This window comes from Protopterus annectens, chromosome 9.part0 (assembly GCF_019279795.1).
Source record: "Protopterus annectens isolate FY-2018-M chromosome 9.part0, PAN1.0, whole genome shotgun sequence".
Taxonomy (NCBI): Eukaryota; Metazoa; Chordata; order Ceratodontiformes; family Protopteridae; genus Protopterus; species Protopterus annectens.
Genome location: NC_056743.1, coordinates 702,546,221 through 702,574,190, shown reverse-complemented (window position 1 = coordinate 702,574,190; position 27,970 = coordinate 702,546,221). Strand labels below are relative to the sequence as shown.

The 27,970-nt window shown below is 38.3% G+C and overlaps 1 protein-coding gene across 4 annotated transcripts in view; it reads left to right on the top strand.

Annotated features, from left to right (window-relative positions):
- Positions 1 to 27,970, top strand: part of LOC122811470 (class II histocompatibility antigen, M alpha chain-like) — a 304,256-nt gene that overhangs the window by 111,800 nt on the left and 164,486 nt on the right. For 3 of the 4 annotated variants that reach the window (XM_044083325.1, XM_044083330.1, XM_044083324.1), the window contains one exon: positions 3,879 to 4,160. The exons of the other annotated variant lie outside the window; for it this stretch is intronic. In XM_044083325.1, coding sequence (XP_043939260.1) covers positions 3,879 to 4,160 — 282 coding nt within the window. The remainder of the gene's footprint in view (positions 1 to 3,878; positions 4,161 to 27,970) is intronic. 4 annotated transcript variants of the gene reach the window in all.

Genomic DNA, 27,970 nt, shown 5'->3' with positions numbered 1-27,970 from the left:
AAGGACAGGAAATCAAAGAATGTGGCTACCCCCACACCTGTAATTACTAGCAAATAACAAAATTCAGCCAACACTAGCTTCAGTTCAAGTTACTGAAGAGCAGAATAACTTCAGATAAAAATTCCTTCAACACTCAAATTAAATACTGTATTTTTTAAAAAAAAAGAGCAGATAAAGGTACTTAAATTCTCTTATACGTCCAGTTGAATATAACCAAGTTCTTAGCTGGCCAAGCTGAAGTTTTAAAGCAGGAATTATTTCACATGCACCAGTTTAAATATGCAAGGACAGGAAATCAAAGAATGTGGCTACCCCCACACCTGTAATTACTAGCAAATAACAAAATTCAGCCAACACTAGCTTCAGTTCAAGTTACTGAAGAGCAGAATAACTTCAGATAAAAATTCCTTCAACACTCAAATTAAATACTGTATTTTTAAAAAAAGAGCAGATAAAGGTACTTAAATTCTTTTATACATCCAGTTGAATATAACCAAGTTCTTAGCTGGCCAAGCTGAAGTTTTAAAGCAGGAATTATTTCACATGCACCAGTTTAAATATGCAAGGACAGGAAATCAAAGAATGTGGCTACCCCCACACCTGTAATTACTAGCAAATAACAAAATTCAGCCAACACTAGCTTCAGTTCAAGTTACTGAAGAGCAGAATAACTTCAGATAAAAATTCCTTCAACACTTAAATTAAGTACTGTATTTTTAAAAAAAAAAAAGAGCAGATAGAGGTACTTAAATTCTCTTATACGTCCAGTTGAATATAACCAAGTTCTTAGCTGGCCAAGCTGAAGTTTTAAAGCAGGAATTATTTCACATGCACCAGTTTAAATATGCAAGGACAGGAAATCAAAGAATGTGGCTACCCCACACCTGTAATTACTAGCAAATAACAAAATTCAGCCAACACTAGCTTCAGTTCAAGTTACTGAAGAGCAGAATAACTTCAGATAAAAATCCTTCAACACTCAAATTAAATACTGTATTTTTAAAAAAAAAGAGCAGATAAAGGTACTTAAATTCTCTTATACGTCCAGTTGAATATAACCAAGTTCTTAGCTGGCCAAGCTGAAGTTTTAAAGCAGGAATTATTTCACATGCACCAGTTTAAATATGCAAGGACAGGAAATCAAAGAATGTGGCTACCCCCACACCTGTAATTACTAGCAAATAACAAAATTCAGCCAACACTAGCTTCAGTTCAAGTTACTGAAGAGCAAAATAACTTCAGATAAAAATTCCTTCAACACTCAAATTAAATACTGTATTTTTAAAAAAAAGAGCAGATAAAGGTACTTAAATTCTTTTATACATCCAGTTGAATATAACCAAGTTCTTAGCTGGCCAAGCTGAAGTTTTAAAGCAGGAATTATTTCACATGCACCAGTTTAAATATGCAAGGACAGGAAATTAAAGAATGTGGCTACCCCCACACCTGTAATTACTAGCAAATAACAAAATTCAGCCAACACTAGCTTCAGTTCAAGTTACTGAAGAGCAGAATAACTTCAGATAAAAATTCCTTCAACACTTAAATTAAGTACTGTATTTTAAAAAAAAGAGCAGATAAAGGTACTTAAATTCTCTTATACGTCCAGTTGAATATAACCAAGTTCTTAGCTGGCCAAGCTGAAGTTTTAAAGCAGGAATTATTTCACATGCACCAGTTTAAATATGCAAGGACAGGAAATCAAAGAATGTGGCTACCCCCACACCTGTAATTACTAGCAAATAACAAAATTCAGCCAACACTAGCTTCAGTTCAAGTTACTGAAGAGCAGAATAACTTCAGATAAAAATTCCTTCAACACTCAAATTAAATACTGTATTTTTAAATAAAAAGAGCAGATAAAGGTACTTAAATTCTCTTATACGTCCAGTTGAATATAACCAAGTTCTTAGCTGGCCAAGCTGAAGTTTTAAAGCAGGAATTATTTCACATGCACCAGTTTAAATATGCAAGGACAGGAAATCAAAGAATGTAGCTATCCCCACACCTGTAATTACTAGCAAATAACAAAATTCAGCCAACACTAGCTTCAGTTCAAGTTACTGAAGAGCAAAATAACTTCAGATAAAAATTCCTTCAACACTCAAATTAAATACTGTATTTTTAAAAAAAAAAAAAAAAAGAGCAGATAAAGGTACTTAAATTCTCTTATACGTCCAGTTGAATATAACCAAGTTCTTAGCTGGCCAAGCTGAAGTTTTAAAGCAGGAATTATTTCACATGCACCAGTTTAAATATGCAAGGACAGGAAATCAAGAATGTGGCTACCCCCACACCTGTAATTACTAGCAAATAACAAAATTCAGCCAACACTAGCTTCAGTTCAAGTTACTGAAGAGCAGAATAACTTCAGATAAAAATTCCTTCAACACTCAAATTAAATACTGCATTTTTTAAAAAAAAAGAGCAGATAAAGGTACTTAAATTCTCTTATACGTCCAGTTGAATATAACCAAGTTCTTAGCTGGCCAAGCTGAAGTTTTAAAGCAGGAATTATTTCACATGCACCAGTTTAAATATGCAAGGACAGGAAATCAAAGAATGTGGCTACCCCCACACCTGTAATTACTAGCAAATAACAAAATTCAGCCAACACTAGCTTCAGTTCAAGTTACTGAAGAGCAGAATAACTTCAGATAAAAATTCCTTCAACACTCAAATTAAATACTGTATTTTTAAAAAAAAAGAGCAGATAAAGGTACTTAAATTCTCTTATACGTCCAGTTGAATATAACCAAGTTCTTAGCTGGCCAAGCTGAAGTTTTAAAGCAGGAATTATTTCACATGCACCAGTTTAAATATGCAAGGACAGGAAATCAAAGAATGTGGCTACCCCCACACCTGTAATTACTAGCAAATAACAAAATTCAGCCAACACTAGCTTCAGTTCAAGTTACTGAAGAGCAGAATAACTTCAGATAAAAATTCCTTCAACACTCAAATTAAATACTGTATTTTTTAAAAAAAAGAGCAGATAAAGGTACTTAAATTCTCTTATACGTCCAGTTGAATATAACCAAGTTCTTAGCTGGCCAAGCTGAAGTTTTAAAGTGCTGTAGAAATATGGTCCATTTGTCCACTACTGTCTCAGTGAAATAATGCTTCCTAAACATTCCTTCTCTAACATTCCCATTCCAAACTTCCAATCTTTTTCAGTGAGTATATAAGTTCCCTAATTTTCTGGATATTAGTGGGTCTTCTTTTCCTGAAGTAGCTATCTGCCTGGATTGTGAAAGTTTTAGTAACATGTTCCCTTTTCTGTTTTATCAAGGGACCATAGCATGCCCAGAGCTTTAGGTCACACTTCATAATCCATTCTCTCTGAATAGCATTATCATTTTAGCTGACATATTTTTAACAGTCTGTAGAAACCTCATGCCCTTTTTCAGGCAAGATTACCAGATAAAATATCAATAAGAGTCTGTGTAGCAGTAGTCCCTTATCATTTTCTTTGTCTTTCCATGTGACTCTTTACTTGTAAAGGTGTTTCTCACTACTCTTCACAGACATGCCAAGGCCTTCACTTCAGCAGAGGTTACCAGCTGCACCTTTCTTGCTCTGCATATTATATTGATATTTTGGGCTCAAATATGCATTACTTTTCAGTTTTTGTCACTGAAATGACTTGCTATATTTGCATGTATTAATGCATTTTTAGCTATTTTTTTTAATTTGTACCATTTATTGGAAAATACAAGTAAAATATGTATTAAATCAAAACTTAAGTATAACCAGAATATAACATTTTTAAAATAAAAATGTTAAACTAAATGTTTTTAATTAACTGTGTAAAATGAAAAACAAAAATCAGACTGAACACTTGTTAGTAAAGTATCTGCAATGTTTCTCCTTTACAGAGCTGCCAGTGGTATCTGTGTACACAATGGACTCTTTGGAGTATGGCAAGGCAAACATCTTGATCTGCTTTTTGGACAACTTCTTCCCCCCATCTGTTAACATTACTTGGTACAAGAATGATACCCTGATAACAAGTGGAAACAGCACCACTGATGCATACCCAAAGTCAAACTTTAACTTCCAGATGTTTGGATATCTGAACTTTACCCCTAGGTTAGGAGACCGATATTCCTGCCACATAAAACATGGATCATATGCATATCCAATTATTGAATACTGGGGTAAGACACTTATTTTTTTATCTACATTGTTATCCTATTTCTGATTTCACATTTTACAATTCTGTCTTTATGTCCCAAAAGTATAGAAGAAGAAAGCTACTAGGATCTTTTAAAGAGCTGACCTATAGGAGGGTGGCATAAAATCCAACTGGAGAAGGAAACACTTCATTTTGGAAAACTTATTTCATAGGAGGGTAGATCTAAAAGAATGTGAAAACAGAGAGGTAAGGTGTCTGTGTGGTGCCATAGTACAAAAAAGGGAGCATTTTCTCAGAATCAGTGGACAAGTTACACTGTGCAAGGAGCTAAATGTAACTGACCTTGCAGAATTAGTGATCTGGCAGATGGATCACAGCAGCTACTGTAGGAGTTTGAGGAACATTGGAGAGGTCTAAGATAAGAAGCACAAACAGTAACATTTTCAAAGTGCTGCCTGTACATGCTGCTGGTAAGGACAGGGTACTTAGAGGTTTCAAACTCCAGTGCCTCGACTATGAGATAGTGTCTATTAAACAATGGCACAAGCAGGTAAAACATGGAACATCTACTCACAGCTTTAACAGGAAACCTTGCAACATTTTAAACAGTGTTTAATAAGTAAAATTGTTTTGTTGATGGAGTGATAGGACTCATTTCTTTATTGCTGATTTTTGTTTAAATATCTTAACCTAGAATATGTGACAGACCTTTTACTATGAAACAGGACATTTTTATGAAACATGAGGAGTTCTTTCCCTAATGATGTTCAGTTGACAGGTATGAGGGTGATGACACCACAGAGTGTAATTAGTGGTTAAACAATCAGTGCAGATTTCAGTGCTTTCGGTTAAATGCTGACTAGGGAGCCACATTAATAGATGCATGCCTATAATTGGTTGCGGACCTACATTTGTATAGGAGAGGGAAAGTGGTCCTAAGTGACAGGGTTAAATATTTAATGTTTGAGTATCTGAACTGCTAGAGGGTGCAGAAAACTATGGAAATCATAGTCTTTCTGAACAAGACATTAGAGCAACTAGTGATCTGAAATCAATTGGTAGGGATAAGATCAAGAAAATATCTAAAATGAGAAAAAGATAATATAATATGTACATAGATAACACACATGAAAATCAGAAGACAATGAGCTCTAGTGCCAAGAGTGTATATGGAAAGCTATGATTTTAGTATTGTGGTAGTAACAGAATTATGTTACACAAAAAGCCTTCACTGGGATATAAACATACTGGCATACAGCACTGATAAGATGGCCAGAAAGGGTAAACAGGACATAGTATAACCTTCCATATAAAATGATGGATCAAGGAAGCAGGACAAATGAGTAAACAAGAAGATAAGGCCCAGACGCTCTCATTGTTATAAGGCCCAGTCGCTCTCATTGTTATAAGGCCCAGTCGCTCTCATTGTTATAAGGCCCAGCCGCTCTCATTGTTAACTTGGACTGACAGCACAATCCACAGATGTTTATAGACACAATGTCTTCTCATGGGAAGGAAAACTAAAAAAATGATAGCAAGTATCTTTAGCATGGCAAAGAATGGTAAGAAAGTGTTTGTAGGTAGCTTTAATATGCCAGCTGTTAATTGGTGCATTTTTTATTCATACAACACAAGATCATTCTAGGTAGTTTACAATGATAGAGAAAAGGGGATTTTGGATCTTGCGCTGTTAGATGATGAGGGCAGCCATTTAGGAACAAGCAGGTTAGTTCAAGATGAGGGTGTGGCTCAGAAAGTGTCTATTAAAAATGCCACACTTGAGCTATGAAAAGCCCAGAAAGTATTTCTCTGTATTTCCTAAACTTCATATGTTTTCTTTAACCTTTGATTTTGCATCATGTACAAACCACAATGTTATTTCCTTTTTTAAATGTTCATGTTCACAAAAAGGCCAGCTGTCTCTATAATGGTAAGTGAATTGTGTCCTAAAGTCCATTGTTGTAAAGTATCTGGCCTTTAATAGGATCTGTGACAACAATTATGGTCAAGGGATAGCTATCAAACTTTGAAATTCTGTTCAGTTTATGAAGTTGCTACAGACTGTGATACGTCCATCAGGATTAGGGACCAGCACTATTGGGTCACTCTGTGATTCTTTGATCACAAGTAATTTAAGCATTTTACCTTCTTCTTTTGCTAGCTGTTTTTATGACTCCAGCACTATGTAAAGGTCTCTAACTTTCATTCCTGATGTTGTTCTATGTTATATTCTATCAGATTAGTTTTTCAGAGGAATTTCTAAGAAAACACTTCTTTATTTATTAGGAGAAATTCACTTACTACCTGCTGTTGTACTTTTCAGAAGGTTTTATCAAGAGGAAAGATTCAAACAGAGAATTCCTGGTCTCTTTCATATACATCCGTGTTTCCTGATATGGCTTAAGCACATTAATGTAAAACATATGCTCTGCCTTTCTCTTTCTTGGTGCTGTGATCTTATAGCTTGCTATGTCTGTACCCTATGCCATTTGCTCAGAAATGTGCTTTCCATGGAATGTATCAACAATAGCATCCATTCTCATGGGTTGCATTCTGTAAGCTGGGTATTCTTATAAATTCAATGTGGCATTTCATGGATATTCTTATAAATTCAATGTGGCATTTTGTGGATATTCTTATTATAAATTCAGTGTGGCATTTTGTGGATATTCTTATTATAAATTCAATGTGGCATTTCATGGATATTCTTATAAATTCAATGTGGCATTTCATGGATATTCTTATTATAAATTCAATGTGGCATTTCATGGATATTCTTATTATAAATTCAATGTGGCATTTCATGGATATTCTTATTATAAATTCAGTGTGGCATTTTGTGGATATTCTTATTATAAATTCAGTGTGGCATTTTGTGGATATTCTTATTATAAATTCAGTGTGGCATTTTGTGGATATTCTTATTATAAATTCAATGTGGCATTTCATGGATATTCTTATTATAAATTCAATGTGGCATTTTGTGGATATTCTTATTATAAATTCAATGTGGCATTTTGTGGATATTCTTATTATAAATTCAATGTGGCATTTTGTGGATATTCTTATTATAAATTCAATGTGGCATTTTGTGGATATTCTTATTATAAATTCAATGTGGCATTTCATGGATATTCTTATTATAAATTCAATGTGGCATTTTGTGGATATTCTTATTATAAATTCAGTGTGGCATTTTGTGGATATTCTTATTATAAATTCAGTGTGGCATTTTGTGGGTTCTGTACATGTGCTTCCTTCCTACTGATCATTGCTTGCTTTATTCTAACCTGCAAACTAACATAGTGTTTTATGCTGCTTGAACAGTGCATTTTCCTGTTCCCAAGTTTCTTTACCAATGTCAAGCAGAAATCCAGCTGTACAAAAGTTCATATGTAGTAGATCAAGCTTGTGGCACCTCTCTAAGCAAGTAGTGTAACAAATGACCTTGTTTTTTTTCCATCTGTATCAAAAACTTTTGTTAGCATGGATGGTAGTGTTTAATCAAACCTTTAGGCTAATCCAGTTGTCTAAAGATGGTAGACAGATGTATTCAACATTTTGACTTTATAACAGTGATATATCTGATGCACCTGTACCACTGATATTCGGGGAGTGACTTGGTTAGTAAATATCTCCTTAGGGATACCCACTCTGAAGAATAACAGTACCAGTTCCCCCCCGGCAATAGGCTTGGCATTAGCTTTATGTAATGGCACTGTTTCAGGAAATTTGTTAGTATAGTCCATGATGATTAGCATATACTGATAGCCATTGCTGGATTTTATTAATGGCCACATGATGTCCATAGCAATATGTTCAAGAGTACTTGTATGACAGGCATTGGGATCAAGGGACTTTTATAACCAGGACTGGGTGCTATCCTTCAGCATTCTGGACAAAAAGCTTAGAAGTTCTTTATCTATGTTGTTATACCTGGTCAGTCAGACTGGGTAATAATGTTGTCTATCTCTGGGTGATCTCTTTACATGGGACTATGTAATAGCTTCATTAATAGTGTCCCATAATATTTTGCTACAATAAATTGATGCAGATCTTTCCGTTTCCTTATGTACTTACTGAATGTTAGAGGTCATCTTTTATCTCAAAACAGAAAATGTCTTGTTCACCATCTTCACCTACAGTTGTAGTTATGTTGTATTTTATCCTGTTTAAAGTAGCATCTTTCCATTGTGTGTATTTTAAAGTTTATGTGACTTACATATAAGTCCACTGACACAGGATTACTTTCTTCAGTAAACTGTCTCAAAGTTAAAGGTGAAGCTTTTTCCCCACAAACGTACTGGCACTGTATCTTTTTCTATGCCTTTCCTGCAAATGTGTTAGTCTGCTTTATGTTCTTGGCTGTCAGCATAATTCTCTTCACAGCTCTCATTTCTTTTGTGTTGCTGTGTCTCTACCTTAATTTGAGTGGATACTGTCCTTTCACTTTCTTTCTCCCTATGTCACATTTTCACTGTGATGGGTATATCAGTGTCCTTTCACTTCCTTTGACATCATTTTCCTGATGGGTATATCAGGACATCATGTCCTTGCATGCTTCCAGTGCCTCTCCTGTCAGTTGGGAATGACAGGATTCTTGATCAGTCTGATAATGTCCAGTACAATGTGGCAAAGTAGTGCTCAACCATCACTAAATAAGATTCCAGGTCATCTTCCCAGCTAGTTTCATTAGAGGCAGCACAGTCTACCAAACACACCCAGTTTGGCACTAGGGAGGCCTGTATGATGGGATGTCCCTGAAAGACGTCCCCTACATCTGCAATGGGCTTTATCTTCATGTTGCCATACCCATCTCCATGCAGCACAAGACACTGTCTCATAAGTTTCCCTCAGGGAGACTGCACACTTCCAGGTGTGTGAAACCCTTCCCTCTTCCTGGGAGAGGCAAGTGAGCTATACCCATTCAGTCCACACCCCTCCATGCCTGCCTCCTTCAGTACTAGGGCAGTTAAATGAATTCCAATCACTTGGGTTGCAAACAGGGAGTCATCCTTCCATGGCATGGACACAGGTTTGAACAAGAAGTTTCAAGGCGTCGATGAATTAATTTTGCTGAGTTGGGAGTCAGTGAAACCTAACTTGACAATACTGTACACACAGACACTCACACACACATATGTATATAAATGGGTCCCACTGAGATCACCTCAATGGAAAGCTGAACTTCATATGGTTGAGACCTTATTATTGACTTTCTGAAATGATGAAGTTTTTGAATAGAGATCACAGTACAGTAGGGATCAGGGAATTTTCTCTTTTCCCCACTGTAGTGCAGTCTTGGAGTTAGTATATATAATATGCAGGTGGTATGGGGTGCACAGGGGCTTGCCTCCTTGCAAAGACATAGATTTATGTTCTTTTCCATCATTCAGCCTTTTAGAAAGTCGATCATATGGTCTCAACCATATGAAGTTTAACTTTCCTTTGAGTCAGTCTTCTGAATGAGATTGTGTATATATGTGTGTGTGCGTGTGTGTGTGTGTGCTTGTGTGCGTGAGTGTGTGTATGGTTTCACTCATTTCTTTGACTTGTATTCCATTGCAGATAAGTCTTGATGCATTTTGTCTAACTATATTAGTTTGAAAGCTGCTTCATTGGTAGTCAAAAACGTGTATTCAACAAGGTGCAGTTAACAGTGTAAGTGAATAGGGACTTATGGTCAGGGAGTAGGGGGAATTAGGTGCAGGGGCTAGGGAGTGTAAGGGTTAAGGAGTAGCAGTGGAGTCAGGATTAGAGGACAATCTGAACACTTAGGTTTAGGGAAATGACTCTGTCTTCACTATCATGCTTAAAGACTGAACTGGTTTTCTGAATCAGTGTGTGGTATGATTGCAGAGCATAGTGTAGCCCAAAAAAGCTAAAGAGTAATAGAAATTACCTGTGGGGTATGGACAGGAAAGGGAATGATATTTTACCAGCCTACCTATCTGGGGGGGGGGTGGTGGTGGTCATAAACAGGAATGACAACTGAAGTGGTGATACTGGGGATAACTGTATGCCATGAGACTGAGAAACGAAAGTCTTAATTACCCAAACTCGTGCTTCAATACACTAATTAACTACTAACACACTCAGGAATAACTATGTATTATATTGCTAAATATAGTATAGAATCACATGTGACAGTGGCAAAAATGTCAAGCCCTATATAAATAGCAGCCAAAAACACGTTTCATACTCTAAAGCAGAATATATAACTTTTTGAATAATAAACAACTATCTGGAAGAATACTATAAAGAACACTTCAGTTAAATCTCAAAGGTAAGAAAAAACAGAAGCAAAAACTCAGTAAAGGTATTGAATAAAATAGTTTTACTTAGTCAGAGCTAGATGAATCACATCTGTTTCAGCAGCAAACAAGATCTGGGGAAGGCTCTAGAGCATCATGGAATAGCAAGTAAGCCACAAGCTGGTTGGAGACCTCGAGCTTTAGTAAATGGCCGACTCGGAACCAAGGATTGGTTCTGAACCCTTCAGTAACAAATGAAGGTGAGATAGGACAACTTCACATCTATCATTAACCAATTGGTTGATATGATTAGAAAAACTCATAGCTGAATCTACCCATATACCCAAGTCCTTAAATGAGTCTACAGTTTCAATCACTGTGGCTATATTAAATATTCACCTTTCACGTTATGTCTCCCAAATCTCATATGCTTAGTTTTTGATGTATTTATCAGTGTTATTATTTTCCTGTGCCCAAATGGTCAATTTAGTCAAGTTATTTTGCAGACATGCCTTATCTGTAACACATGTAATCAGTTTACCCAATTTCAGGTCATCTGCATATAGATTATAGAACACCTCAGATGAAAAATTTGGTCTGAAAGATACAATCTAAATAGGTAAGGGCCTAGAACAGAGCCCTGTGGGACACCCTGACTGTAACCAAGGATTTCACCCGTCCAGTTGCTGTATGATACTTGCCATGTCCAATTTGTAAGCCATGCAGCTGTACATCTTATGAAGAGTATATCGATACCTAGTCGTACTAATTTATTGATCAGTGTTTTGTGTAAGACCCTGTCAAATGCTGAAGTTAAATCTATATAAATTACATTACAGCACAATTTTTCATTCATAGCTGTTATTATATTGTTATAGAACATCATGTTACAGGTGGGAATAGTTCTGTTTTCAACATATGCATGCTGATATATGGTTTCACGTCCCAACCTATCCAGTTCTGACAATAACTTATCCAATATTACCTTCTCCATTATTTTTCCACAACATGAAAATATAGGGTCTGAATGACTCTGGGTTTGTTCTACTCCCTTTTCCCTTAAAGACAGGTTTAATAAGCACATGTTCCAATCTTGAGGAATCTCCCCATATTTATATGACCCAGTGAATAATAAATAAAATGGTACTTAAGTCTTTGGTGAAGTGTTCTCAGGTCATTGCTACTAATTCAGTCCCCTCCCTGTGCTTTGTTTGTATCCAGTTTGCACAGTTCTTTTTCAATATAATCTAATTTTATTCCAGTATCTGGGGTTACCTGGATGTCACTAGGACAACTTATCACCCCTTTTGTGGAGCCAAACTGTTTTGCATAATATTTTGTAAATATATCTATAATTTGTTGTGTCTGAGAATACATTTTAGAATCTGTACACAGTTTATCAATTTGTGTGTCTTTACTCCTTCCACATTATGTATCTATAAAAAGGTTTCCTATTATGCTCAATATCTTTATATAAATTTTCTTTAATTATTTCTTGATCTTGTCTCACACTATGCTTAATCTGTTTGTCCAGCTTGTTTATTTCAGTTTTCAAAGTTGTAGTTTGACCTTTCTTCTATTTCTTATATTTTCTGTTTCTCATCTTAATTAGATATCTTGTTTTTATGGAAATATATCCCCCTGATGTTGTATGACTAGATCCTGATGTTAAACATGTTTTTGATTTTTTGCACTCAAACAATTTCTCTTTCAAAACTTTCCACATTTCATCTGCAGTTTTTCCACTGAACACCTCACTCCAGTTAGTTTTACATAGTGACTATTTTGCTTCCATATAATCTGTAATTAACCTACTGTACATTGGTTTAGATTTCAGTTTGGCAGAATTATCTAGCAAAAATTAACCTTTATAATCCCATGATCACTGCACAGCAACGGTGATAAAATTTGACTTGAAGTAACAGTAATTTCTTTAGGAACACAAACAATGTCTAGTATGTTCTGTCCTCTGGATTTTTTTTCTTTTACAGTCTGAAGCAATTGTTGCTCCTAAATATAGTTTGTGAATAATTTCCTTACTAATGTTGAATCAATATTATTCCAGTCTGTTTCTGGCAAATTTAAATCCCCAGATAATATTATTCTTCCCTTCTGTGTTTCATGCAAGAAATGTATGAATTCCTCTAGGTCATCTGCACTTGACTTTGGTGGTCTATACACTCCAACAATTGTCATATGTTCCAGGGTTGTCTTTATTGTCACAGTTACACAGACTATAGTATTGGTGTTATTGCTGAACATGTAATAATCACAGGTCTCATAGCTATCTTTAATCCTTATAACACCTCCACCTGATTTTTTGTTAGAATGTCTGTTACAGTAAAAACATTTATACCCGGACAGAAACGGTTTCCGGTCACTGTTCTTTAACCATGTTTCACAAACAATAGCAACATCAATCTTGTGGGAATGTAGCACATTTTCCAATTAAAAAAAGTTATTATTAATGCTCCTAGCATTAACAACCATCAGAGATGCATTAAATGTTGCTATCTGTGAACTGTTAAATTTTTGACTTGGCAAAAATCCTGCCTAGTGTTTGTCAAATATTGCAAAATATTGGCTGCAAAAATTCTCTTCCTTAATCTTGACAAATGCACACCATCCTGTCTGAACATATGTGCCCAAAACTAGGCTTGGATGCTCTACACATTTCCATTTTTTAAAACAGGACATTTTTTCCATGTAGGTATTTGCACCAAAAATCTTTTCATTTACAGTGACCTGACTATCCTTTCTATAGGTGATTTGTGAAAAATATGTCCTAACACCAGTATAAGCTATACTATCTAAGAGGGCTGTCAGTTCCCGACTAACAGTCAGAGAATCCTTGCGGGTGACATCATTTGTACCAACATGAATAAAAATAGATCCATACTTCCTTACATTAAAGTGTTCCAAGGCTTGTCTTACATCTTCTATTTTTGATCCTGGCAAACAACACTATTTGATGTTCATTATCATCTCTGCAAATATAAGTATCAGTTCCTCTAATAATTGAATCTCCAGTTACAAGAGTATCTGCTCACCAGCTCTAAAGAATCTTCAGCTTCTAATGCAGTAATATCTGCTCTATCAATTGTTACGAAGGGTAGATCTTCATCACCATTAGTCTTATTAATCCCACTGTTTTCATTGTGTATTAAATTCTCATCCAGCTGGTATTGTAAATCTACAGCTTGAGCCATGTGGTCAACATCTGTCTTTCTTTTCTTTTTTCTTACAGCAGAGGTTCCCAAACTTTTTCGATTTTTGGCTCCCTTGCAGAATCCAGGTTTTCCCAAGCCCCCCCCCCCCCCCCATGGAGCACATAAAGTGCATATTTCAGGGGTTCCCAAAGTGTGTGCTGCAGCACCCTGAGGAGCCATGGCTTCCTCATAGGGGCATCGCGAACTAATAAGCTTAGCTGCAAAATAAACTGCAAACAGTTTGCGGTTTATTCTGCAGTTAAGCTTATTAGTTCACGGCGAGTGTGAGTGAATGCAGGAATGAATGAAGAAGTGGCTGTGTGTGTGTATGTGTGAGAGTGATGTGTGAGTGAATGCAGGAATGAATGAAGAAGTGGCTGTGTGTGTGTGAGATCAGGAGAGTGAGAGCGATTTGTGAGTGAATGCAGGTATGAATGAGAAGTGGCTGTGTGTGTGTATTTGTGAGATCGGGAGAGTAAAAGCAATGTGTGACTGAATGCAAGTATGAATGAAGAAGTGACTGTGTGTGCGTATGTGTGAGATTGGAAGAGTGAGAGGGATGCATGAATGAATGCGTAAGTGGGTGTGTGGCATTTGGGTGAGAGATCGGGAGAGTGAGAGTGATGTGTGAGTGAATGCAGGTATGAATGAGGAAGTGGCTGGGTGTGAATCAATGCAGGTATGAATGAGGAAGCATGTGTGTGTGTGTGTGTGTGAATGAATGCAGGTATGAATGAGGAAGTGGCTGTGTGTGTGTTTGTGTGTGAATGTAGGTATGAATGAGGACGTGACTGTGTGTGTGTGTGTGTGTGTGTGTGTGTGTGTGTGTGTGTGTGTGTGTGTGTGTGAGTGCAGGTATAATGAGAAAGTGGCTGTGTGTGTGTGTGTGTGTGTGTGTGTGTGTGTGTGTGTGTGTGCGTGTGAGTGTGTGTGAATTCAGATATGAATGAGGAAGTGTGTGTGTGTGTGTGTGTGTGTGAATGCAGGTATGAATGAGAAAGTGGCTGTGTGTGTGTGTGTGTGTGTGTGTGTGTGTGTGTGTGTGTGTGTGTGTGTGTGTGTGATTCACACCTCTCAATTGTGCAAATTTTTGCAGAATGTCCAGATCTGTGCCTCATATTTTTGGTATGTTCCTACTAAACTCTGTACTTTTCTGGCAAATAGTTGAGGATTAAAGTCATTAAATAATGAAACATTGGAGTTTAAGACACCACATCCTTCAGAGAATTCATGCTAATGCAAAAAAGATAATATTTTATCACCTTTCTATTGTCCAGATTTAATGCAAAACCTATTCTATCAACTTTCTAAGTTTGTAAGAACAATATTTAAAATCTGTCCCTATTTGTCCCCCAGCATTTTAGGCTTTGCCCAGATTTTCAGAGCAAAAAATCTGGACAAAGCCTAAAATGATGGGGGAGCTTAGAAAGTTGATAGAATAATAGGTTTTGCATTAGCTTGAATTCTCTGAAGGATGTAGAGTCTTAAAGTCAAATGTTTGTCATTACTTTATTGACTTCAATCCTCAACTATTTGCCAGAAAAGTAAAGGGAACACACCAAAAATATGAGGCACAAATCTGGACATTCAATCACACACACACACACACACACACACACACACACACACACACACACACACACACACACACACACGTGCACACACACACACACACACACACACACACACACACACACACACACACACACACGCACACACACACACACACACACACAAACACACACAGTCACTTCCTCATTCATACCTGCATTCACTCACACATCGCTCTGTCTGTCACACCCACTGATGCATTCATTCATACATCCCTCTCACTCTCCCGAACACACACACACACACACACACACACACACACACACACACACACACACACAGCTACTTCTTCATCCATTCCTCCATTCACTCACACATTACTCTGACTCTCCCGATTTCAAACACACACACACACACACACACACACACACACACACACACACACACACACACACACACACACACACACACAGCCACTTCTTCATTCATTCCTGCATTCACTCACACATCGCTCTCACTTTCCCAATCTCACAACCACATGCCACACACCCACTTATGCATTCATTCATACATCCCTCTCACTCTCCCGATCTCTCACACACACACAGACACACACACACACATACACACACACACACATACACACACACACACACACACACACACACACACACACACACACACACACACACACAGCCACTTCTTCTTTCATTCCTCCATTCACTCACTCATTGCTCTGACTCTCCCGATCTCAAACACACACACACACACACACACACACACACAGCCACTTCTTCATTCATTCCTGCATTCACTCACACATCGCTCACTCTCCCGATCTCACACACACACACACACACACACACACACACACACACACACACACACACACACACACACACACACACACACACACACACTTCTTCATTCATTCCTGCATTCACTCACACATCGCTCTCACTTTCCCAATCTCACAACAACATGCCACACACCCACTTATGCATTCATTCATTCATACATCCCTCTCACTCTCCCGATCTCTCTCACACACACACACAGACACACACACACACACACACACACACACACACACACACACACACACACACACACACACACACACACACACACACACAGCCACTTCTTCTTTCATTCCTCCATTCACTCACACATTGCTCTGACTCTCCCAATCTCAAACACACACACACACACACACACACACGCACACACACGCACACACACACACACACACACAGCCACTTCTTCATTCATTCCTGCATTCACTCACACATCGCTCTCACTATCCCGATCTCACACACACACACACACACACACACACACACACACACACACACACACACACACACACACACACACACAGCCACTTCTTCATTCATTCTTGCATTCACTCACACATCACTCTCACTCTCCCGATCACACACACACACACACACACACACACACACACACACACACACACACACACACACACACACACACACACTCTTTTGCTTTCAAGCACGCATTCACTCAAACACACACACAGACACACAACCACTCATACAGGCGTTCACTTACCTGCAATCAGCTGCTGCTCGCGGCGCCCCTGTGAGGAAGCCGCGGTTCCCCAGGGTGCCGCAGCGCACAGTTTGGGAACCACTATCTTACAGTAATGTTCTTCAATCCTTCCACGTTCAGTTTTGATTTCTTCCTTTTCACCTGCCCCTTGCCTCTTTTTTTCTGCCTTCTCCATTGGAAAAATGATGCCTTTTTCTGTAGACTGAAGGTTTTCTGATAGGAAAATATCATTATTCCCTGTAACCTGTGTGTCACATAACAAAGCAGTGCCCTTTTTACTACGTATTCTCTTTCCTTTACAGTCATTGATCAGTTTCTTTTTCTTCCTTGTTATTTGTTGTGAACTTCTTCCTTCCTTTCTTTTTTGTTTCCTTATAAACAAACTGGATCCTCAAACTGCTGAATACTTGCATCCAAAATTCCAAAGTTGTCAGGGGCATCATCTTGTTTCATAGGGATTGAATGATCTTCCCAGACAATATATGCATCATTTCCTAAATGTGTTCTATTTGTTCTTTGCCTAACATTATTTATCTCACCAGTCCAGTCATTAATATATGAAACAACAGTGCTCCAAGGCGTGCCAATTCCACAAGTGCAATCATCATTAAGTCTAGATTTACTTCTAACAATGGTAAGCAAATCATCCAACTTCTGACATGAGGAACACAGATCACCAGTGTTAACTGTTACCTTTAAATATACATAGCATTTATTACACTGTACAAGATATTTGGCATTAGCAAATTGTTAATTGCACACTCATTTAAGGAATCTATATTCAGCTTCAAATGAACACACCAAATTGCTAGGAGTGGAAATAGACAATAAACTAAAATTTGACATTCACATGTCCATGACCATAAAAAAAGTCCACAAAAAATAGGAGCATTATACAGAAATAAACAATTTCTCACCAAAGCAGCAAAGATTTCAATAGCAAATTCCCACCTCCACCCTACTTTATGCCTCTCCAGTATATACCAACCTAAGGCAATGTGATCTAAACAAGCTAGAGACCTGCTACAACAAAATCGCCACACAGGGGCATCCTACCGTAGTCACCACTGTCTCTCACTTGCTGAACTGGGCTGGCTTGAACACCCTCACCTCCTTCAGTGGTATCAACTCTCACTCACCCACAAACTAGTAAATCATCCACTAAATGTCCCATCCCTCCAGAATCTACTCCAACCCTATCGCACCACCAGACCACTAAGATCCAGCAACAAAAATCACTTGCAGATCACTAAAGCCAATAACTCTGCTGGTGAAGCACTATTCTCTTGCCATAGCCAAATTATGGAACTCACTCCCACCCACAATTACCTCCATACCATCATGCACCAACTTCAAAACTTTATTAAAAGCGCACCTAAAAACATGCTGGCTATGCCCTTGCAACTCCCACTCTAATATCACCCACCCCATCCAACTACTACCTTTCTTTCACCTCCACTAACTACCTTGATGATAGCAAGCTCAGATGCTCATAAGCCTAGTACTTATTATACAGCAGGAACTTCTCATTGTTACATTTGTTAAAGCCTGTTATGTACTTCACAGATTAAGATTCTAGTTGTCTACTGATGTACTATGTTCTTAATCTGTAAATATGTTGTAAGTAATTTCTATGTTAAATTGTTAATCACTATGTAATCCAATGTAACTGCTGTCTGTTTATTTTACTGTGGAGCTTTTCTCCCCGGGCCTCCGCTGAAAATGGACCCACGTCGTCGGACACTCCCGGTCAACAAATTTAAATAAAATAAAATAAATAAATAAATAAAATGAATAAAATATTGTAAAAAAAAGAGTAATCAAAATCAGTATCTACAGAATTCAAAGAGAACTTAAATCAACTTATATGACAAAAATCAAATCAGCAATATACAACTAAATAAAGTATAGTAAAGTTGTTCTGACCATACAAGTTCTACAAATCAGATAAAAGTTGTCATTCCTTTACATTGCATGCAAAGGCACACAGTAGCTTCTGCTCACTATCACTCTCAGTCACACTTCTATTTAACAGTAAAGATCAATAAATCACAAACCAAGATAGGATAGTTTAGATATGCTCAGGAATTTACTTTCTGCAGTCTGTGTACATCTAGGGTGTCAGGTGTGACTTGTGGGATCCAAGATTGAGGAGAGGTACTGGTTACAGGTGAAGGTGGTGCTGCGGTAGCATTGACGCTGTCCGGTTTGATTCTCAGCTAGAGCGTCTTCTGCGTGGAGACATGCGTGAGTGGGTGTACCTTTGTTGAATGTTGTGCATCAGGGCTGGCAACTTGGCACGTAAAAATCTACTGCCAGTCATTAGCAGACTGGAGTTCCGCTGTAGCGACCCCTAAAAGTCAAAAGTCTCAACAACACCAACTGGTTACAGGTGAAGGTTTATTAAATAGGGGCCAGAAAATATATGTATGACGTGCCATACCTATTTTTTAAGTAACTGCTCCATGCTATACTGTGTAGCACTTGCATGCCACATAATAACTTTGCAGTCTATATGACCAAGACAGCCTTTTGTACATTACAAAACATTAGCCCTGTCCATGCCTTTGCACTACAGTAATATGTGGTATACTAGACACAGTGTGCAAAATGAGTCGCTGCAAATGCACACTCTGTTTAGCAATATTGTAGCCCACATATATTTTTTAAGGAATGTGATTGGCAGCTTTGCGGGTGTTGTGCAATAAGTGAACACATCTTTTTTCAAGGACTAACGTTATTATAATTGTTCATATTTCCATGTTATGTGGATAGCCAGGCCAATGACACTACAGAAATCAGGATAAGTAAAACAGAGAATTGGGATTTTTCTTTCATTACTTCTTCATTTGCTGACCAGGTAAACATTCTGATCAGCAAGGGGATTTTTCTGTTAGTTGTCACATGAGTCCAAGGCATAGTAACAAAAGTATGAGTGATATTAATGCAGTTTCTAAAACATAATAGCAAAATATTAAGCAGAGTTTAGACCCCAGCTTCAGCTCTTCATCACCATAAGCTTAACATATTATATATATTGTTTCTATGCAGAAGGGCAGATACAGTGTCCTGTACAAGCCAATGACTGTATAAAAACTTACAAGGTCTCTGATATCAAAAGTGTTACAATAGGTATACAAGTAAAGTGGTTAAGTGCTGGGAAAAAAACAGTTGTCCAGTGTAAATAGTCCTGTTGAATTCCACAGATATGTTAGATCATTGAAGTCAGCAAAATTTTTTTTAACTGCTCCAAAGTTAAAAATAATTCTATGGACTGAAAAGTTCCATCATTAAAAATGTATTTTCAATGTTTACTAAAACATGCTCCCACATACATATATATTTTAAATAGTTTGATAAAAGGGAGATACCTCTTGGCGGCAGACATTGAAAATAGGAACAAAGGCCCTTGAAAAATGGGAACATCCTGATAAAAGTCTGGACATCTAATTAGCATAAAATTTGAATACAAATAGCAGATCTTTTTTTTCTGCTTCCAGTAGGAATGTGGGATATTGCTCACAAACATGTTTATAAAACAAAGAGCGACAAAAATGAAGGAAAATTTTAAGCATATTAGAGACAGTGTACAATCTGTAGACTTTAATTACCTGTATCGCAAAATTGTACCACACAAGATCTTTCAGTTTTGCTGCAGAAAAAGGGCAATATAAGATGTGTGTCCTCTTTCTTTAAATTATCACTGCTACTGATATGTTGGCCATGCAGTGTGGTTTTCTGTGTACTAGACGGTTTCAAAAGTCACATATGATGAGATGGATTCAGAAAATTGTCTGAAGGGGTAATCAAGCCTGAAAATAGGGACTTAGCTCCATACCTAGCATCGCCCTAGATCTCTCAACTGTCCCTATTTTGCAAAAACATTCCTGTTACATATTGAGTATACAGATTTAATATTAATGAGCTAGTTATGGTGATTAGCATATCACGTAGTACTATAGGGATATCGCTTAGAATATAGATGTCATAGTCTATGCCTTCCTTGACTGTGATCTGCATATTAATTCATTAAGACTCACATCATGATGGGAATTGCTTTCAAGATAACAGGTGCACAGTTTGGTTGAAAAAGAATGTACTGGGCTACTTTATACTTTTAAGAAGCTGAAAACCTTGGGGCAGCAGACTGTGATATGAATAACCCTTATGGTTAGCATGGCCCAAGTGGAAAAAACTAATAGACAGATACTTTAATTGAGCTCAACATCACAGAGCCACAACTTTCAGAAAGTAAACTAAATTGTAGTAGTAAAATGTTAATGCAGATAACCTCTCTTACATCATTCTGTAAAAGGAACTGTCACTGGAGATCTCATTCTGGCTTAGGGCCTAACTGCATGTGTAAGAGTATGCATTGTCTGCTAATTTAGAAACATCATATTCTCTGCATATAATACTAGTGATCAGTGGTCCATAATTCTTTCAGAGTCTTATAAGTAGATTTTATTGTGATAGTTTGCCAGTCATTCTTCCACAGAAGAAAAAAGGCTGTTCCTTTTACATCTTGTGTTTGCTCACAGCATGTGCTAAAGCGCTGGTCTCTGAAGGCTATTAGTTTTAAACAAAAGCAATGGATGCAGCTGTATGTGTTTGGGGAGGTGGGGATTGACGGTAGTACCATAGCAATGGATGCAGCTGTGTGTGTTTGGGGAGGTGGGGATTGACGGTAGTACCATAGCAATGGATGCAGCTGTGTGTGTTTGGGGAGGTGGGGATTGACGGTAGTACCATAGCAATGGATGCAGCTGTGTGTGTTTGGGGAGGTGGGGATTGACGGTAGTACCATAGCAATGGATGCAGCTGTGTGTGTTTGGGGAGGTGGGGATTGACGGTAGTACCATAGCAATGGATGCAGCTGTGTGTGTTTGGGGAGGTGGGGATTGACGGTAGTACCATAGCAATGGATGCAGCTGTATGTGTTTGGGGAGGTGGGGATTGACGGTAGTACCATAGCAATGGATGCAGCTGTGTGTGTTTGGGGAGGTGGGGATTGACGGTAGTACCATAGCAATGGATGCAGCTGTGTGTGTTTGTGGAGGTGGGGATTGACGGTAGTACCATAGCAATGGATGCAGCTGTGTGTGTTTGGGGAGGTGGGGATTGACGGTAGTACCATAGTACCATAGCAATGGATGCAGCTGTGTGTGTTTGTGGAGGTGGGGATTGACGGTAGTACCATAGCAATGGATGCAGCTGTGTGTGTTTGTGGAGGTGGGGATTGACGGTAGTACCATAGCAATGGATGCAGCTGTGTGTGTTTGGGAAGGTGGGGATTGGGTAGTACCATAGCAATGGATGCAGCTGTGTGTGTTTGGGGAGGTGGGGATTGGTAGTACCATAGCAATGGATGCAGCTGTGTGTGTTTGGGGAGGTGGGGATTGACGGTAGTACCATAGCAATGGATGCAGCTGTGTGTGTTTGTGGAGGTGGGGATTGACGGTAGTACCATAGCAATGGATGCAGCTGTGTGTGTTTGGGAAGGTGGGGATTGACGGTAGTACCATAGCAATGGATGCAGCTGTGTGTGTTTGGGGAGGTGGGGATTGACGGTAGTACCATAGCAATGGATGCAGCTGTGTGTGTTTGGGGAGGTGGGGATTGACGGTAGTACCATAGCAATGGATGCAGCTGTATGTGTTTGGGGAGGTGGGGATTGACGAGTACCATAGCAATGGATGCAGCTGTGTGTGTTTGGGGAGGTGGGGATTGTGGTAGTACCATAGCAATGGATGCAGCTGTGTGTGTTTGGGGAGGTGGGGATTGACGGTAGTACCATAGCAATGGATGCAGCTGTGTGTGTTTGGGGAGGTGGGGATTGACGGTAGTACCATAGCAATGGATGCAGCTGTGTGTGTTTGTGGAGGTGGGGATTGACGGTAGTACCATAGCAATGGATGCAGCTGTGTGTGTTTGGGGAGGTGGGGATTGACGGTAGTACCATAGCAATGGATGCAGCTGTGTGTGTTTGGGGAGGTGGGGATTGACGGTAGTACCATAGCAATGGATGCAGCTGTGTGTGTTTGTGGAGGTGGGGATTGACGGTAGTACCATAGCAATGGATGCAGCTGTGTGTGTTTGTGGAGGTGGGGATTGACGGTAGTACCATAGCAATGGATGCAGCTGTGTGTGTTTGGGGAGGTGGGGATTGACGGTAGTACCATAGCAATGGATGCAGCTGTGTGTGATTGGGGAGGTGGGGATTGACGGTAGTACCATAGCAATGGATGCAGCTGTGTGTGTTTGGGGAGGTGGGGATTGACGGTAGTACCATAGCAATGGATGCAGCTGTGTGTGTTTGGGGAGGTGGGGATTGGGTAGTACCATAGCAATGGATGCAGCTGTGTGTGTTTGGGGAGGTGGGGATTGACGGTAGTACCATAGCAATGGATGCAGCTGTGTGTGTTTGGGGAGGTGGGGATTGACGGTAGTACCATAGCAATGGATGCAGCTGTGTTTGTTTGTGGAGGTGGGGATTGACGGTAGTACCATAGCAATGGATGCAGCTGTGTGTGTTTGGGGAGGTGGGGATTGACGGTAGTACCATAACAATGGATGCAGCTGTGTGTGTTTGGGGAGGTGGGGATTGACGGTAGTACCATAGCAATGGATGCAGCTGTGTGTGTTTGGGGAGGTGGGGATTGACGGTAGTACCATATATACATTGTATTCTATTCACTGATTCTCACATGGATGACTGACATTGTAGCTGCAAGGTGAAGGACCTTTCTGAAGTGAGCTGGACACAAAGTGAAACATAAATTTAAATAAATGAACAACAGACCTCTAGTGTAAGTTGTTACTGCTGTTGTATTACCACAGTAACACAAGTATGCTTAAATTCTGAAAAGCTGTGCAGAATGTGAATTCCAGCAGCTACGCCACCTAAGTTAACTGCAGAAACCTCCTTTGTCACAACATGGTGGGACAGACTGTTGTCACTATGTATGCTAATATAAAGTATTACATAAATGCCTCATATCGAACTGTGGTGGTGGTGCTGTGGTAGCGTTGTCGCCTCACAGTTAGACGTTGCCCGTTCAATTCTCAGTTAGAGCATCTTCTGTGTGACGACATGCGTGAATGGGTGTTCCTTCGTTGAAGGTTGTGTGTTAGGCCTGGCAAGCCAGCACTTAAAAATCTGCTGCCAATCATTAGCGGACCGGAGTTCTGCTGTGGCGACCCTTAACCGGGAAAAGACGAAAGACACAACAACATAAATGCCTCATATCATCATAGTTGTATATTCACACACACACACACACACACACACACACACACACACACACACACACACACACACGCTTAATTTTCATTGTAGCAGCCAGGCATACTTCTCAAACTCTTAGTGCAAGAAATCTGCACAAAGCCAAAATAATGGGTGCAAGTCCCAGAAATAGAGACATAATTTAAATATTGCTCTTAGAAACCTAGAACATTGTTAGACTAACAAGATTTGCTTAAGCATGCATTTTTTTCTGAAGGATATGAAATTTGAAATTCTTTCTTCAGTCCTCAATGATTTGCCAAAAATCCACAAATTTTCCAAGGAACATACCAAAAAATATAAGGCTAAAATCTGAATATTCTGAGAAAATTTGGACAGTTGAGAGGTATACAGCCATGGATAACTAACATAACTGGTGATGAATTTAATTTAAATAAACATTCGTGTATTTATAAATAACAATATGCTGCATGCAAATCTCAAAATAAGTTTTGTCTTACAGGCAGAGGTCAGGCATTAATTTCTTTGAAATATAGTCCTGATATATATGATAGGATTCAGGAAATATCATTATGTTGCCTTATAGGTTACTAAGAAGTGACCTCTTTCTAGTCTATAAGGGATTGTCTGATCCAGCTTTATTTGAATTCAGTGGTGAGCTGATGTCAGACTGTCTTAAAAAATATGTTGATGTACTTTATATCAGCTTTGAGTTAAAGCAATCAATCTTTTCTACGGCTAGTATTGTTTAAGCTTGACAAACAAACCTATGCAACTTTGGAATTATGATTTATATTGCAACAAAGCATGCTACATTTCAAAAATGTAATTTAATTACATTTCATTGAATTGGGCTACAGTTTCAAAAATGAAAGGTAAAAGAAACCTCTGCAAATTAGGCTATTAATATATTATTGCAAAAAAATTTAATTATTCTAAAATACTTATCTTTTGGGATGAAGGCAGTAGGCAGTTCAATGAATGGGGTTATATGGACTCCATTTTAGTTGATGCAGTATGTATCAGGTATTGTGAAATGGCTGCTTTATTGAAAACTGCACTTTCACTCTGAGGTTGCTAAGAAGCCAGAGGACTTTTTCTTTCTCTTGAATATTTCAGTCTTGGAGCTGTATATACAAATTATCACGGACGTTGGGATAAAGTCCCCTGTGAAAGGGATTTAGTCTTTTTTGCTGGATACCACTTAATATGACAAACAGTATTTTAGGCAGTGCCAATGAGAAATGATTTTGGTTAGCTGTGCTAATCAGTGTAGCCACATTAGCTCCATGCCCATATAATGTTACTTTGCCTCCAAACGTGGCACTGATTATGTTTTTCGTATTCCTCCTGATTGCTTCAACAGAGAAATGTATATGCTGTGCATGCGCTTTGGTCAGGATGAAATGACCTAGATATTCAGATACAGTCGTCTATGACTTGGGGCTTGAACTTTTCATAGCCTTCAACATTCATGCCAAAAACAGAATGGCATGACACTATATATTACTAAATGGTGCACCCCAGCTTGCACAGGAGTACGTAGGAAACAGTTGCTTGATCTGTAACCTGATGATTAAAGCATGTTTAGTCATCTCTAGCTAATCAAACAGGCAGTTTTTTTGACTACTGACTATAGTTTCTTCAAGGCTTTGTGAACATGGAGTTAGACACAGGGGAGGTTAATCAGAAAGAGGAGATTGGAGGATCCTTCTAAATGGGAGTGTGGGGAACTTCTTCCTCCACATAAAAATTTTGTTTTTTATTTCTTATTTTATTAATTAGTGGAGTATCTGTATGACTGACAACTTTCTGGTGAACAGATGACACTTAGTGGACCATTGATGAAGTGACCCATGTTTGGAGCACGCAAGTGTTTTAGCTTTCATTTTTATGTATATGCAAAGAAAGCTATTGTCATGCATGTGTTATACAGGATGCTTGTAAGTCATTATCTGAAGTTGCAGTGTGTGGCTTACAGAGCATTTATGTTTACTTTTGAGAGTATAAACTGACTTGAAATCTGTTTGCCCCTAATTGTACCTACTTTGACTCATGTAGAACCTAGGGTTGACATCAAAACCCACAATAAAAACTAGGTGATTCTCCTTGGCAAACTTGACACTTTTAATAAAAATATCAAGATAAAACCTCTATAGAGAGTCATGCAATCCTAATACGGATGTGAGATATAGCCTGTACAAACATACATGAGTGTAATGGTTTTCCTGTACACTCTGGATGACTGGTACCACAGTCTAGACCCCTGAGGGGTATGTACATTTCTGAAACCTGCATATAGTAATGTGTCCTGTCTTAAGAGTTTATGTAATAAGATTTTGTTATAGAACAAAGCCTGAGTAGACAAATGCTGCAATGCTTTTTACAGACCAACTCTTCATATACTAAATAAAGCCTCTGGCATTCTGTTTCAATGACCCATGATAAGTTTCAAAACAAAAACAACAACAATGTGTAAGCTAGAAGGTAAGCACTTGAGAATCTCTTGTACTCAGGCAGATTTTTATTCCTAGTTTAAGGCTGAGTAGAGTTAAAAAAAAAAAAAAGCTGTAGTATTTTGGATTACATTATATATCACAGCAGTGTATCAAATATTGGGGTCTATGTTAAATATTTGAACATCCAAAATGTCGAACATTACATGGTTGATACCAAATGTTCGACATTTGGATGTTCGAACATAAAAAAAAGAAAACACAGAAAAAAACACTTTAACAGTGTAGGCAGGGGGGCAAGCCCCCCTGCGCCCCCCCACCCCCCTACTTAAATATACAAACTCCAAGACCGCACTTCAGTGCAGAAAAGTGAAATTCTCCCTATTTGCACCGTACAGTGCCATTGAAAGTCTATGTTCAAGCACTCAAAATTTCGAACATTTGGTCTCGACCATGTAAAGTCTGAAATTTTGAGCATTTGAAGATTTGACAGGTACCCAAATATTGATGCCCAATAACTACAGGAAGATTAGATAGACAATTTTATATATATATATATATATATATATATATATATATATATATATGTTTGTAAGTACAGCATAGTAGTATTTTGAAATGTCCATAATCATCGTAACAAAATGTTTTCCATTTAAAAGGTAGTTCTTGTTAGGAGAAAATATTTTATTAACTAAAGGAAGTCCCCGACCATGATGTTACACATGCCAAAATAAAACAACCCTTTCATACAGAATACCCACCAAATGCAGAAACAGTGCTGTGTCCTCTTTGTTTAGAGGTATGTTGCCAGTAATGTGAGTATCTCTATGTGTGTGGCGGAGACTGGTAGCACTAAATAGTGTAATAAAGTTGAACAGGCAAGCATTACCAACACAGCATGTGATCAGACTAACATCTTAGCATTACATAGCTCATGCTACGAAGTGCAGCTTTAGGGGAGTGTGTGTCACCGAATCATGGCAGTGCATATAGTGGTACAGCATAGCGATAATTAACTGCGAACGAATGCATATCCTGTAGCCTTCAGTTTAGATCCTACACTCATAAACTTCTAATGTTTGATTCTGTTCAGGTAACATAATCAGACCAAAATATGCACTGTGCTTTGTTGATTTTCTGATGCTTTCTGCTTTGTTGATTTGTTAATGTATCCTGTCTTAAGAGTTTATGTAATAAGATTTTGTTATAGAACAAAGCCTGAGTAGACAAATGCTGCAATGCTTTTTACAGACCATTCTTCATATACTAAATAAAGCCTCTGGCATTCTGTTTCAATAACCCATTATAAGTTTCAAAACAAAAACAACACTGTGTAAGCTAGAAGGTAAACACTTGAGAATCTCTTGTACTCAGGCAGACTTTTATTCCTAGTTTAAGGCTGAGTAGAGTAAAAAAAAAGCTGTCATGTATTTTGGATTACATTATATATCACAGCACTGTATCAAATATTGGGGTCTATGTTAAATATTTGAACATCAAAAATGTCGAACATTACATGGTCGATACCAAATTTTCGA